This window comes from Gobio gobio (assembly GCF_949357685.1).
Source record: "Gobio gobio genome assembly, chromosome: 19".
In the NCBI taxonomy this organism is placed as follows: domain Eukaryota; kingdom Metazoa; phylum Chordata; class Actinopteri; order Cypriniformes; family Gobionidae; genus Gobio; species Gobio gobio.
Genome location: NC_137112.1, coordinates 18,681,060 through 18,693,298, shown reverse-complemented (window position 1 = coordinate 18,693,298; position 12,239 = coordinate 18,681,060). Strand labels below are relative to the sequence as shown.

Genomic DNA, 12,239 nt, shown 5'->3' with positions numbered 1-12,239 from the left:
ATGTAAGTCAAGAATGCCCTTTTTGCTCACAAAGGGAAACTGTTTTTCATGTTTTTATGCATTGTAATAGACTTAAACCTTTATTTGAGGTTTTACAAACATTCTTTAAGTCTTTTAATGAAGAATTTTCAATGCAAATTTTTATTTGTGGTGTTAAGTATACAAGGACAAGAGAGAGAGAGTGTAAGATGTTAAATTTTGTCTTGGGAAAAAGTAAAATGGCAATCTACATGAGTAGGAAAGATAAAATTGAAAAAAATCAGGAATTTAATCTTGTGTCCATTTTCTGTGCCATGGTCAAATCAAGACTGCTGATTGATTTTAGTTTTTATAAAGCTACTTCATGTGTTGCAATGTTTGAGGATGTTTGGTGTTATGGAGGAGCGTTATGCTTTGTTGTAGATGACAACCTTTATTTTACTCAATTTATGTAATATTCTTTTTTCTCTTTTTTAAATAGATGTTTTTAATATTTTTGTGTGGAACTTGTGTGGAACCTTTATAAATTGTAATAAAGGTGTTTTCAAATTCAAAATTCTCTCTCTCTCTCTCTCTCTCTCTCTCTCTCTCTCTCTCTCTCTCTCTCTCTCTCTCTCTCTCTCTTTCTCTCTTTCTCTCTCTGTGTACATGAGGTTTCATAAAAATAATCAATTCTGTGTCAAGATTTTAATACAGAATACTCCGAATTTACAGCTTTTTCACATGTCCATTAAGGTATTAAGCTATTCAGGTTAAAAACTATAATTAAACAAAAATATTTCAGTATTACAATACAGAGGTGTGAGGAATCCAGTAGGGCTGAACGATACATCGAATTTTCATCGTCATCGCGATATGAACTCGCGCGATGAACACATCCCAACCGACAGCCTGACACGATGAATAAGGGAAAACAGTTTATTACATGCGCCAATCTGAGTAACTGAATACTTGGATTACTTCCACATTGAATTGCATTTTATAAGTCTAGGAATGCGGCCATCAAATCCTGCTTACTAAACATATATTATAAAATATTTAGCTGCCGTCAACGGGGCCAACGGCTCTTGGCCTGGTAAATCAGCGCATAGGAGAATGTAAAGTTGCACGTCAACTAAGCAGGAGCAGCGGCGGTGGTCGGCCAAAACACCTTTTTTTGTTTGTGAATGCTGTTTTACGTGAATATTAATGACACGAGTGAAGCACAAAGCTTCATTTACAAAATAAATAATAGGTTTGCAATTAAATGTTAGCCTACATCACAGCCATGGAAACATAAGGATTCATGCCGAACGAGAGAGGAAGGCTTTGTGTGGTGAGACAAATTTAAGATTGCTTGCGTTTTGCTATCTGGTCACACGATTTTCCTCGAATTTAACAATAGGCTTAGGTTTACTCCATTTTATTCTACTGGACATGGAATCTCTTATTTGTGTCCCCACATCCTCATTTACGTCTCTCACAGGGGATTAAACGTGTCTTGTTTGATTAATTAGTAGCCTAGGCTATATTCGCATCATTTACTGTGGTAAAGTAGAAAACGGAGTAGGACAGATACATTTTACTTCAAACTTTACTTTATTTAACACAGTTTGTGCTTGCTATTAGACTTGGTCAAGTTCATGTGTTTAGCGTATTTCATACACGCCGGAGATTTTTAGTTTCGCTTTCTCTCAAAGCGCATAATCAAACAAAGCCTTGACCCTGCGGAAGATAATTTCGTTCTTCACATTTTACTACAAGTAGCCTATCAGTTTTAGAACATCAGGAGAAAACATTAAGATCTTAGAAAACGATGCTTCTTTCCTGCTCGTGTCATCCCTTTCAGCGCAAAGAGGCATGACGCACGTCTGGCTCCATCTCTACCTCTAGCTCCCGCTGCTCCTCTCCGACTCCATTGTGACTGATCACGCAAACTGTGCATTTTTTCGTTTTCATATTGGGGTGTTCTGAGAAATGCATTGAGTTGCCTTAATTTATTTAGAGAGTAAATAAACTCATGAAACAGAGAAGTATGGTTAATGTTATCCATTGATTTCAACAATGTAACTGTATTCTAAATATCAACTATTTAAATTGTAACTGTAACGGAATTATGTATTCTGAATACGTGATGCCGGTACATGTATTCCGTTACTGCCCAACACTGAACACAACCTTAAAGCACTGAGACATGGGAACAGAATAGCTAACATTCACATTTGAATATTTATCGCAAGTCATATCGTCATCGCAATATTAAACAATGTTATCGCACATCGCAGCTTTTCCTCATATCGTGCAGCCCTAGAATCCAGCACATGGTAAAATAATTAAAGTTAAAGTTAAATTTAAATTTGCTCTCAGTCATTTTTATTGTCGATATAGTCATCTTATATTTGTACTGATATGTAGGCTACAGTACCATAAAGTAGAATACAACATTGTGCAAAAGCAAATGTTTCCAGTTACTGATTGTAAAAATTCAGTCAACCATTATTCAGTTAATCCATGAGTGAAATTATTCAATAACAGAATGTTACCAAGATAAAGCAAGTAGTATTCGGTTGATCATGTTACACTAAATAAAACGGGGCACTTTATATTAGGTGGCCTTAACTACTATGTACTTACATCAAAAAATAAGTGCAATGTACTTATTGTGTTCATATTGTATTGCAAAACACTTTTGCTGATATTGAGGTGGGATGCAGGTAAAGTCAGGGACAGGTGTGGTGGTATGGGTAAGTTTAAAGGGTTAGTTCACCCAAAAATGTAATGTAAAAATTCTGTCATTAATTACTGACCCTCATGTCGTTCGACACCCGTAAGACCTCCGTTCATCTTCGGAACACAAATTAAGATATTTTAGTTGTAATCTGATGGCTCAGAAAGGCCTCCATTGGCACAATGCACTTTACACTCTCAAGACCCATAAAAGGTACTAAAGACGTCGTTACAAAGTCCATCTCACTACAGTCGTTCTACAATAACTTTATGAATCAACGAGAATAGTTTTTGTGCGCAAAAAAAACCCTAAATAACGACTTACATAGTGATGACGGATTTCAAAACAATGCATCATGAAGCTTCGAAGCGTTATGAATCAGCGAGTCGAATCATGATTCGGATCGTGTGTCAAACCGCCAAACTGCTGAAATCACGTGACTTTGGCGATTCAAACCGCTGAATCGACTCACTGATTCATAACGCTTCGAAACGTCATGATGCATTGTTTTGAAATCGGTCATCACAATATAAGTCGTTATTTAGGGGTTTTTTGTGCACAAAAACTATTCTCGCCGATTCATAAAGTTATTGTAGAACCACTGTAGTGAGATGGACTTTGTAACGACGTCTTTAGTACCTTTTATGGGTCTTGAGAGTGTAAAGTGCATTGTGCCAATGGAGGCCTTTCTGAGCCCTCTGATTTCAACTAAAATATCTTCATTTGTGTTCCGAAGATGAACGGAGGTCTTATGGTGCGTTCACACCGGACGCGATTCGTGCGATTCGCGCGAGTGATTTACATGTTAAGTCAATGCAGAGACGCGAAATGGCATTCTGCGGCGCGATTCGCGCGATTGAGGCGGCGAGATTCACGCGTTTGAGGCGGCGCGAAGGACGCGAATTGAGCGTTTTGAACGCGCGAATCGCGCAAAACGCTCAAGTTGAAAAATCTGAACTTTGGCGATATTTCGCGCCGCGTTAACCAATCAGGAGCTTGCTCTAGTAGTGACAACTAGAGGAGAAAATCTGTATATTAATATCTGGTTCAGACAATATGATTATCACTGTGATAACATTAAATGACATGAAACACAACCCAGTCTCTTTTTGTTAAATGCAAGTTTATGTATGATCAATAATACAAAAGTATAAGTAATGTATAACAAGCTATACATGAAATAAAGCAAACAATGCAGTCAAACATTCAAAGTCAGTGCTGGTAGGCTAACGTTACAACTGCAACGTACAGTTATAGCCTAAAAATATAAAGTAATGAAACTTATCTTTGCCCTCAGCCTAAACGATTTGCCAGGGAACAAATTATAGATCCATGAGACCAAAGATCGGCCGTTACAAGACGAATTATAGCTCGAGACACACCACAGAGACATCAGAGCCAGCGGCAGACAGCAGAAGGACTGGCCGAGGAAAGGTTGCCCTCGCCGGCTTTCACGTGCGCTGAGCGCCGCTGTCCGCTGGAGCTCACAGCTCCGACAACGGCAGATAAAATGTTCAAATAGGCACTGTTTATGTAAATAAACCACAGATTTGAGCTTTAAACAACTACATTATCGACTGAAAAAGTCTTAAAACTACGTTTTGTCACACATTAACAGTAGATATTAACAAAAAAAAAAGACATGTAAACTCAGCCCATGTCAGCCATTTCTCAACGAGACGAGCTGCTGGCGGAAGCTCCGCCCATGACGCGAATTCGCATCTGTTGTGCAGTGAATGTCACGCGCGATTCGCACGAAGTAAACTCAAAATGTACACGCGTCCACCTTCGCGCGATTAGCGCGAATTATTCGCGCGAATCGCGTCCGGTGTGAGCGCCACATTACACCTAACCCTACCCTTAAAGGGTTAGTTCACCCAAAAATGAAAATTCTGTCATTAATTACTTACCCTCATGTCGTCCGACACCCGTAATGTGGCGTTCACACCGGACGCGATTCGCGCGAATAATTCGCGCTAATCGCGCGAAGGTGGACGCGTGTACATTTTGAGTTTACTTCGCGCGAATCGCGCGTGACATTCACTGCACAACAGATGCGAATTCGCGTCATGGGCGGAACTTCCGCCAGCAGCTCGTCTCGTTGAGAAATGGCTGACATGATTTGCGCGATTGAGGCGGCGAGATTCGCGCGTTTGAGGCGGCGCGAAGGACGCGAATTGAGCGTTTTGAACGCGCGAATCTCGCCGCCTCAATCGCGCGAATCGCGCCGCAGAATGCCATTTCGCGTCTCTGCATTGACTTAACATGTAAATCACTCGCGCGAATCGCACGAATCGCGTCCGGTGTGAACGCACCATAAGGAAAGTGTCAACAGTGTAATTATAAATTTAACTACAGAAATTAATTACAGATGTAATTACATGGCAGTATTTTTTAAAATGTAAGTACAATGTAAAAGCATGTATGTACACAATAAGTGCATTGTATAAAATGATTAATTAAAATGTTAGTACATAGTAGTTAAGGCCATCTAATATAAAGTGGGTCCTAAAACATTAACCTAAAAAATTTGCTAACATTTAGTGTAGCATATAAATTATTGTTATTTTTTTAAATAAAAAATGTTATTTAAAATTATTGAATCAACCTAATTATATTAGGTTACACTAACAAAACTAAATTTAAGGGTAAGATCAGCTAGAAATAGCTCTTTAACATAACAATGGCAGGTTACCATTTTTTATAGTGTATCTCAAAATATCCACTATCAAAATTAGCCTCTTATTAACATGATAAACATTTTAAGGGGATAAAAATGTGTCTTTGTCTTTGTGTCTGTAAAAGTTGAAACCCTCCAAGAAGATCTTTATCATGTGTAACACAAGGCTTTATTCTCTAGCCGTTGGTAGTATTTTCTGCCTGAATGGTTGCAGAAATGCTGATTAACTGCACTGTCTAAGCAGTCAATAATTGCCTGTGTTTTTATTGCACAATATAAGGGAATTGTGTTATCTTAAATTATTTATTGACATTCTCAGGTTGTGTTTTAATAAATAGATGCAATAGCAAATTGATTATTTTTTCTTGAATGATGTTTTTGTTTTAACAAAGTAGTTTCTCATGCCTGCGATATTAGGCCTATAATATAATTGAGAACATTTACCTCTGTGTCTGAATTGCTCACAGTGCATTGAAAAAGGGAGTGGCTGTCTCCTTATTGGTATTCTGTTGATTATTTATTCAGTTAATCTTTCATAAGGGAATCTTTGGGATGAATAAAGATGAATAAAAAAGTATATTGTTCCAGTGCTACCTGTGTAAATAACATATGCTGCAAGCAAGGTTACACTTTAGACGACATTCTACTAACTTTGCAACTACATGTCAGTAGTTATTAGGATATTAGTAGACTGTTAGGTTATGGTTAGGTGTTAGAGTTTGGGTAAGTAGAATAAGTTGACATAACTTGAGTTGTCGTTGCAAAGCTACTTATAGTAACTGGAATGTCTGCGAAAATGTCAGTTTTAAACACAATGCCCTTCCTCTTCCATGAGGAGGTTTGGCATCACAATTAAAGGATGCAACACAGCAGCCATATCACCCTGTAGCACAAGACTGGTTGCCCACTGAATCTAAGTAGGGTTGAGCCTGGACAGTACATGGATGGGAGACCTCCTGGGAAAAGGTAGCTGCTGGAAGAGGTGTTAGTGTGGCCAGCAGGGGTGCTCACTCTGTGGTCTGTGTGGGTCCTAACACCCCAGTATAGTGATGGGGACACTATACTGTCAGAGAGCACCATCCTTACACGTTACACCAAGGTCCTCCTGACTCACTGTGGTCATTAAAAATCCCAGGATGTCCTTCGGAAAAAGAGTAGGGGTTTAACCGCGGCATTCTGGCCAAACTTGCCCATTGGCCTCTGTCTATCATGGCCTCCTAATAATCCCCATGCATACTGATTGGCTTCATCTCTCTGTCTCTTCTCCACCAATAAGCTGGTGTGTGTGTGTGTGGTTCTGGCGCAATATGGCTGCCGTCGCATTGTCCGGGTGGATGCTGCACATTGTTGGTGGTTGAGGAGATCCCCACCTTCCATATGTAAAGCGTTTTGACTACCCAGAAAAGCGCTATATAAATGTAACACTTTATTATTATTATAACACACGTCTCCCGGAAATCCAGTAGAATTCAACCAATCAGATGACGACTTCAAAACTCCTGAAGTGTTTCCCATTTTATGTGCCACATGCATCAGATGTTCAGCTAATGGTCTGTGGGCGTGACGTCTGAGGCTGAGACTAGTTGACATGTACATTTGCAAAGTTACTTATGGTTAGAATGTCTAAAGTGGACCATCAAACTAAAGCAGATATCCCACCCTGCAAAAAAACGAATTTCTGGGAAATAGTGCACCATTGAATCACTTCTCTCTCAGGCATCAGGGAGGTGCTATCAATATGCGGGAGAATCCTGGAAGTGGATATCTGATAAAGTGTTACCCAATTAACTCATGTGTTTGTCTGAATATTCAACTTGATCTCACAGAAATATAACTATTTTACAAGGTGGCGATTTCACATGTATTCGTACAGTGTGAACGTACAGAGTTTTTCTGATCTTATCTTTTACTTTCAGGTATACCAAGAATAACTCGAAACAGAGAAACCTACCAGTCCATTGACCATCAGGATCAGTCTGGTAGCTCTGCCAGCCCCCTCGGCCAAGCAGAAGATGGCAAAAACGGGTCACATTCCTACTAAATAATGACCAAACCCCAAATATAACCAACAAGCTTTCTTTGCTTCCAAGGCCATGATGTATATGAAATTTTTGTTTTAGAATATTCATTTTTGTAGGTCATGAATATACAGTACACGCTCCAAAATAATGAATGAACATTTTGAGCAAACTATTTAAAAGTTTTACATTTGGTTCTGCAGAAGTCTGGTAATTAAGAGGTCTGTTAAGGCCCTCTGAAACAGTGTTTTTCAACCTGAGGTCAATGCTTTGCTCCTTACAAGCAGGTTATACTATACCTTTCTGCAAGATGTTAGCTGTTTCCAAAGAATTGTAGTTTGTGAAGCTCATTATGTGCAGTTTCATCTAAGAAAGGTCTCTTGAAGATATGATTTTGGGGTGTATGTTTGTATTTATGATGTATATTTATTGCCAAACATTGAGATGAGTGTATCAACAGATTTGTAACAGAATTAATCAATCAATCGGTTATGTATGTGCTATTGCACTGTGATTACTTTGGAAAATCACAACCCAAATTCTGCATTCTTAAAGGCACAATATGATATTTTCAACGCAAGAGGTTGTTTATTCAAAACAAAGGCGTAGCTTGTTGACGCCTTGGTTTTGTGGAATCACAAAAGTTTTTTCACCTCTACAACAGGTGGAAAAGATTCAGATGGATTTATAAAGATTTACTTTAACTTTACTGTAGTATAAAGCAGGGTGGGGCTAAAAGCCGTTGGAGAGGAACGAGGCCCCTGGAGCAATTTAAGTGAGACAAGTGCCTTTAAAGGATTAGTTTTAAGAATAGCAACCTCCAACCACCTACAATTCTAGAATTCAATACAATTTGTGTTCCATGGTACAGTGAAACTCATCCCGATTTGGAGCAACACAAGCATTTTATTATTGGGTGAACTGTTTCTTAGCACAACCATGAGTGCTATTTTGAAAGCGAATATACGATTTTACAGGTGTATGCTGTATGTTTACATAAATAAACTGGATAACTAGATGGTTGCGTGTGCAATGCCATGTCAATAATTTTAAAATGTGATAGCATTCTAATCCACCTTTATCCTGAACGAAGCGAAATTATCCTTTACATTTCCGGTCTCCAGTGTTTTTAGCCAAATTAGCGTATTTTCCAAGCTGTAACGTTAAGCCTATGAAAATGGTTTACAAAAGTACATGGCTCTATAATACCATCTCTTTAAAGTGTCACAAGGACTGTCTTTTGTCAGTACCTTACCTGTCAAAGTTCAATGAATGCGTAGATGACATGAAGCTGCCCGAAGTTAGCCATACTGAAAACAGATGGATGCTCATATCCTACATACAGCTCCCAATCGTGTAAAGTTAGGGGGGTTTTGTCCTCAAAATGATAACAGCACACATATACCTTTTATTGGGAGTATTTTAACTTAAAGAGATCACCCAAAAATGAAAATTAGCCCATGATTTACTCACCATAAAGTCACCCTATGTGTATATGACTTTCTTCTTTCAGACAAATACAACCGGAGTTATATTAAAAAATGTCCTGGCTCTTCCAAGCTTTATAATGGCAGTAAATGGCTGTTTCTGTTTGGAAGTCCTTCTGAAGCGAAGCAATGCGTTTGTATAAGAAATATTTAAAACTTTACAAATTGTAATCTTGAACTTCCGTTAACTGACGCGTGTTCACGAGAGACTGGCGTTCCAGCGTATGACGTAGGATGTTCCAGAGACGAACGTGGAAGCGCAGAGGATAGAGCAAAACAAAACTTGGTTCTCGCGAGAACTGGCATATTCTCACCGGAGCATCCTACGCTATACGCTGGAACGCCTGTCTCTCATGGACACGCGTACGACAGTTAGCAGAAGTTAGAGATTACAGTTTGTAAAGCACATAATTTGCTTCTTTACAACCGTTCAATGCTATTGTTGTCTCTTGTGTGTCGGTTTGACTTAATCTGTTATCTGTAGAGTCTAACAGCTTGATGCAACATGCTAACCCTCATCAGAGATTTTGGCTCCCAATAATGCTGATCTACAGTATGCCAAAAAAGGTCTTTTTATCCAAACTGATTTAACTACAGCTCATCTCAAGATATTTATTGAAGTATTAGGTTACACTTTATATTAGGGGCTTCAGTCAGCGGGCCGTTATTCAAGTCGCCTGTTTAACAGGAAATGTAAAATAATTACAGCAATTCAAATAATTATGATTATGTTTTTTTTTATTAATCCCGACTTTTATCTAAACGTCAACATTTGTGATGTTTATTAATAACTGTTCTTTTTTGCCATCAGAGCAACTTAATCTGTTACATAGCTGTTTCAGTTCTGTTTAATCTAAATCTTCCTTTTGTTTAAATCCTCTTTATTTCCTCAGTGGTAAGAAACACCTCAAATATCTATTTCAGATTAGTTCCCACTGCTGGTTTTATATATCTATTAGTGATATTACATGTTGTCATAGAAACACCACAGTGCTCATTTAAATTAGCTTTTGGTTTGTTCCAGTTTTCATTGGCAAGAAGGATTATGTGGGTTGATTATGTTGTAAATATATCATTGTAAAATAAAATCAGGGTGGTGAAAGTTATCATATAGTATCATCAGCATCATTTCTAAATTCTGTGATCTTATTAGCCATATTAGAAACATATTAGAAACTGTCAATAAAATAATATTATTAACTTTTTCAAATAAAATAATGGCATTTTTTAATCACTAAAAATAATAAAATTTTTGAGTTTGAAAACAAACACCTGAAAACACAGTTTTATACAGCATAGATAATAATAATAATAATAATAATAATAATAATAAAGCATTTCTGAACATTGACTTTCAGTCTTTATTCACATTTTTCTCATGGTTTCTCAATAGAATTTATAAAAGAAAAGAATAGAATAGAATAGAATAAAATAGAATAGAATAAAATAAAATAGAATAGGTCTAATAGGGGCGTGACAACGCACTCCACTTGCGCAACTGGGATTTATTCCCGGCTCGTGTCTTCTGCTGGTTAGATCAGCATTAAAGAGCTATCTCAACTGTTAAATAACAGATATAAAATTAAAATAATATCAGATTTGTCTTATAAAAAAAAAAAAAAAACAGAGATGAAAAATGAACTTAAGACATTTAGTTTTGCTATGGTTCAGAGATATCTTCCAAAGATTTTAGAATTTTGACGCAATTTCTTTTTCTCTAAATAATGTAGATAGCCTACTATAGTAGCCTAAATACACAAAGTTTCGTCATCCTGGCATGTGTTTGGAAAGTCTTAAACAATATGTTACAACTCTCCCCTATCTTGTCATAAATGTCACAAGAAAGGTATATTTATAGTTATTAAAATTCACTGAGAATAGTTAACTTCCCTGTTCACATATATGAGGAAGTTCAGGGTGCTGCTGAATGAACTGAAGCCGGTAGAAGGGCTGATACAGCTGAGCTGTGTGTTTCTCCTGCAGAGGGCGCACCGTGGCTCATAACACATGGGTGCTTCTAAAACGGAAGGCTGCATCCTACAGAGACTGCTTCCTTCTTAGTCCAGTCCTTCTGAGGCTTGTGCTCTGTGTCTTCCTCAGCAATTAAAGGCTAGAATGAGACGGTCTAGTAATTGTGCATGGCTACATCACAAATGTTCCCACCCTCACGCCACGGTCACGGCATGGCACTTCAGAAAAATACTTTGTATTAGAACTGGCTTTCTATTAATGCAATACAGTGAATGACAGCTGTCTGCGGTCTCTCAGTGGCTTACATTATTGGCAGTTTAGTGATTAATTTACAGCAAAACATCTATGCTTTCATGTCCGAAATTTTTTTTTTTGTCTTACATTTCATAATAAACTCAGACAAGCTCTGGACTCGTTTCTCGTCTGGTTATTTTCATGAATTGGAATGTGTACAAAGGATTGTGGGTGATTTAAGGCTGCGAATGATACATCTGAAGCATCCTTCAAAACAGGCCGAATGAAGGACGTGAAACAAAGGCTACCTTCCAAGGATCCTTCAAATTGAGATGGCCTTCTGTGGAAGCCACAGAATAAAAGACTAAATAGTTCATTTTGAGTTTATATCTCACAACTCTGACTCTTTTCCCCTCAGAATTGTGATATAAACTCTCAATTGCGAGTTATAAAGTCAGAACTGGGAGATATAAACACGCAAATGCAAGAAAAAGAGCCCAGAATTGTGAGATAAAAATGTTATAGGCTATGTTTAAAAGTTATCTATGTAAAATGTTATAGGTTTAAATATTATTTCATACTGTAACTGAAGTATGTAGGTCCCCTAGGAACTGCGTATGTGATTATTATGACTTAGACTTACTGCTTACATCAAATTCATGCTTTAATAGTGAACTAATCATTGCAGGTTTTATCAGTCCAGTCTGTGATTTGCAACATAAAAGTCTGCGTTTAGCTTTACAGGGTGTCTTCAACAATGGAATTCTATAAAAAGGCATATAATGACATATAAAAATATGACATACAAAGGTACAACAAAAAATGTTCTCTTATTCTGTGGATTTAAAATGTGGTTAGGGTGGTCAAGCTTCAGCGTATTCACTTACATAAAATACACAACAAATCAATACTGGAATCTTGTATGCATAATACAAAACTTTCAAACTTGACTTTCTAATAGTGATGTCCAATTGAGTCAGATCTTATTTAACTGACATGAATGATCTGTTCATGAATGGGACTCAATCATTCTGAGCTGTTCTCGAGATTTGTTTAACTGGTCTGATTTGCAATGCCTGTGTCCCAATTCAAAGGACACACCTTCGAAGGCCTTGAAGATCGGACTTGTTAAATGGGATGGTCCAGCCTATGGAGGACTGTTC

At 37.7% G+C, this 12,239-nt stretch overlaps 1 protein-coding gene across 1 annotated transcript in view; it reads left to right on the top strand.

Moving 5' to 3' along the window:
• Window positions 1-9,976, top strand: part of agtrap (angiotensin II receptor-associated protein) — a 43,450-nt gene extending 33,474 nt beyond the window's left edge. Inside the window, exon 5 of the mRNA XM_079844055.1 lies at window positions 7,283-9,976. Within this exon, the coding sequence (XP_079700181.1) occupies window positions 7,283-7,407 (125 nt within the window). The 3' untranslated portion in view covers window positions 7,408-9,976. The remainder of the gene's footprint in view (window positions 1-7,282) is intronic.
• Window positions 9,977-12,239: the final 2,263 nt, after the last annotated feature.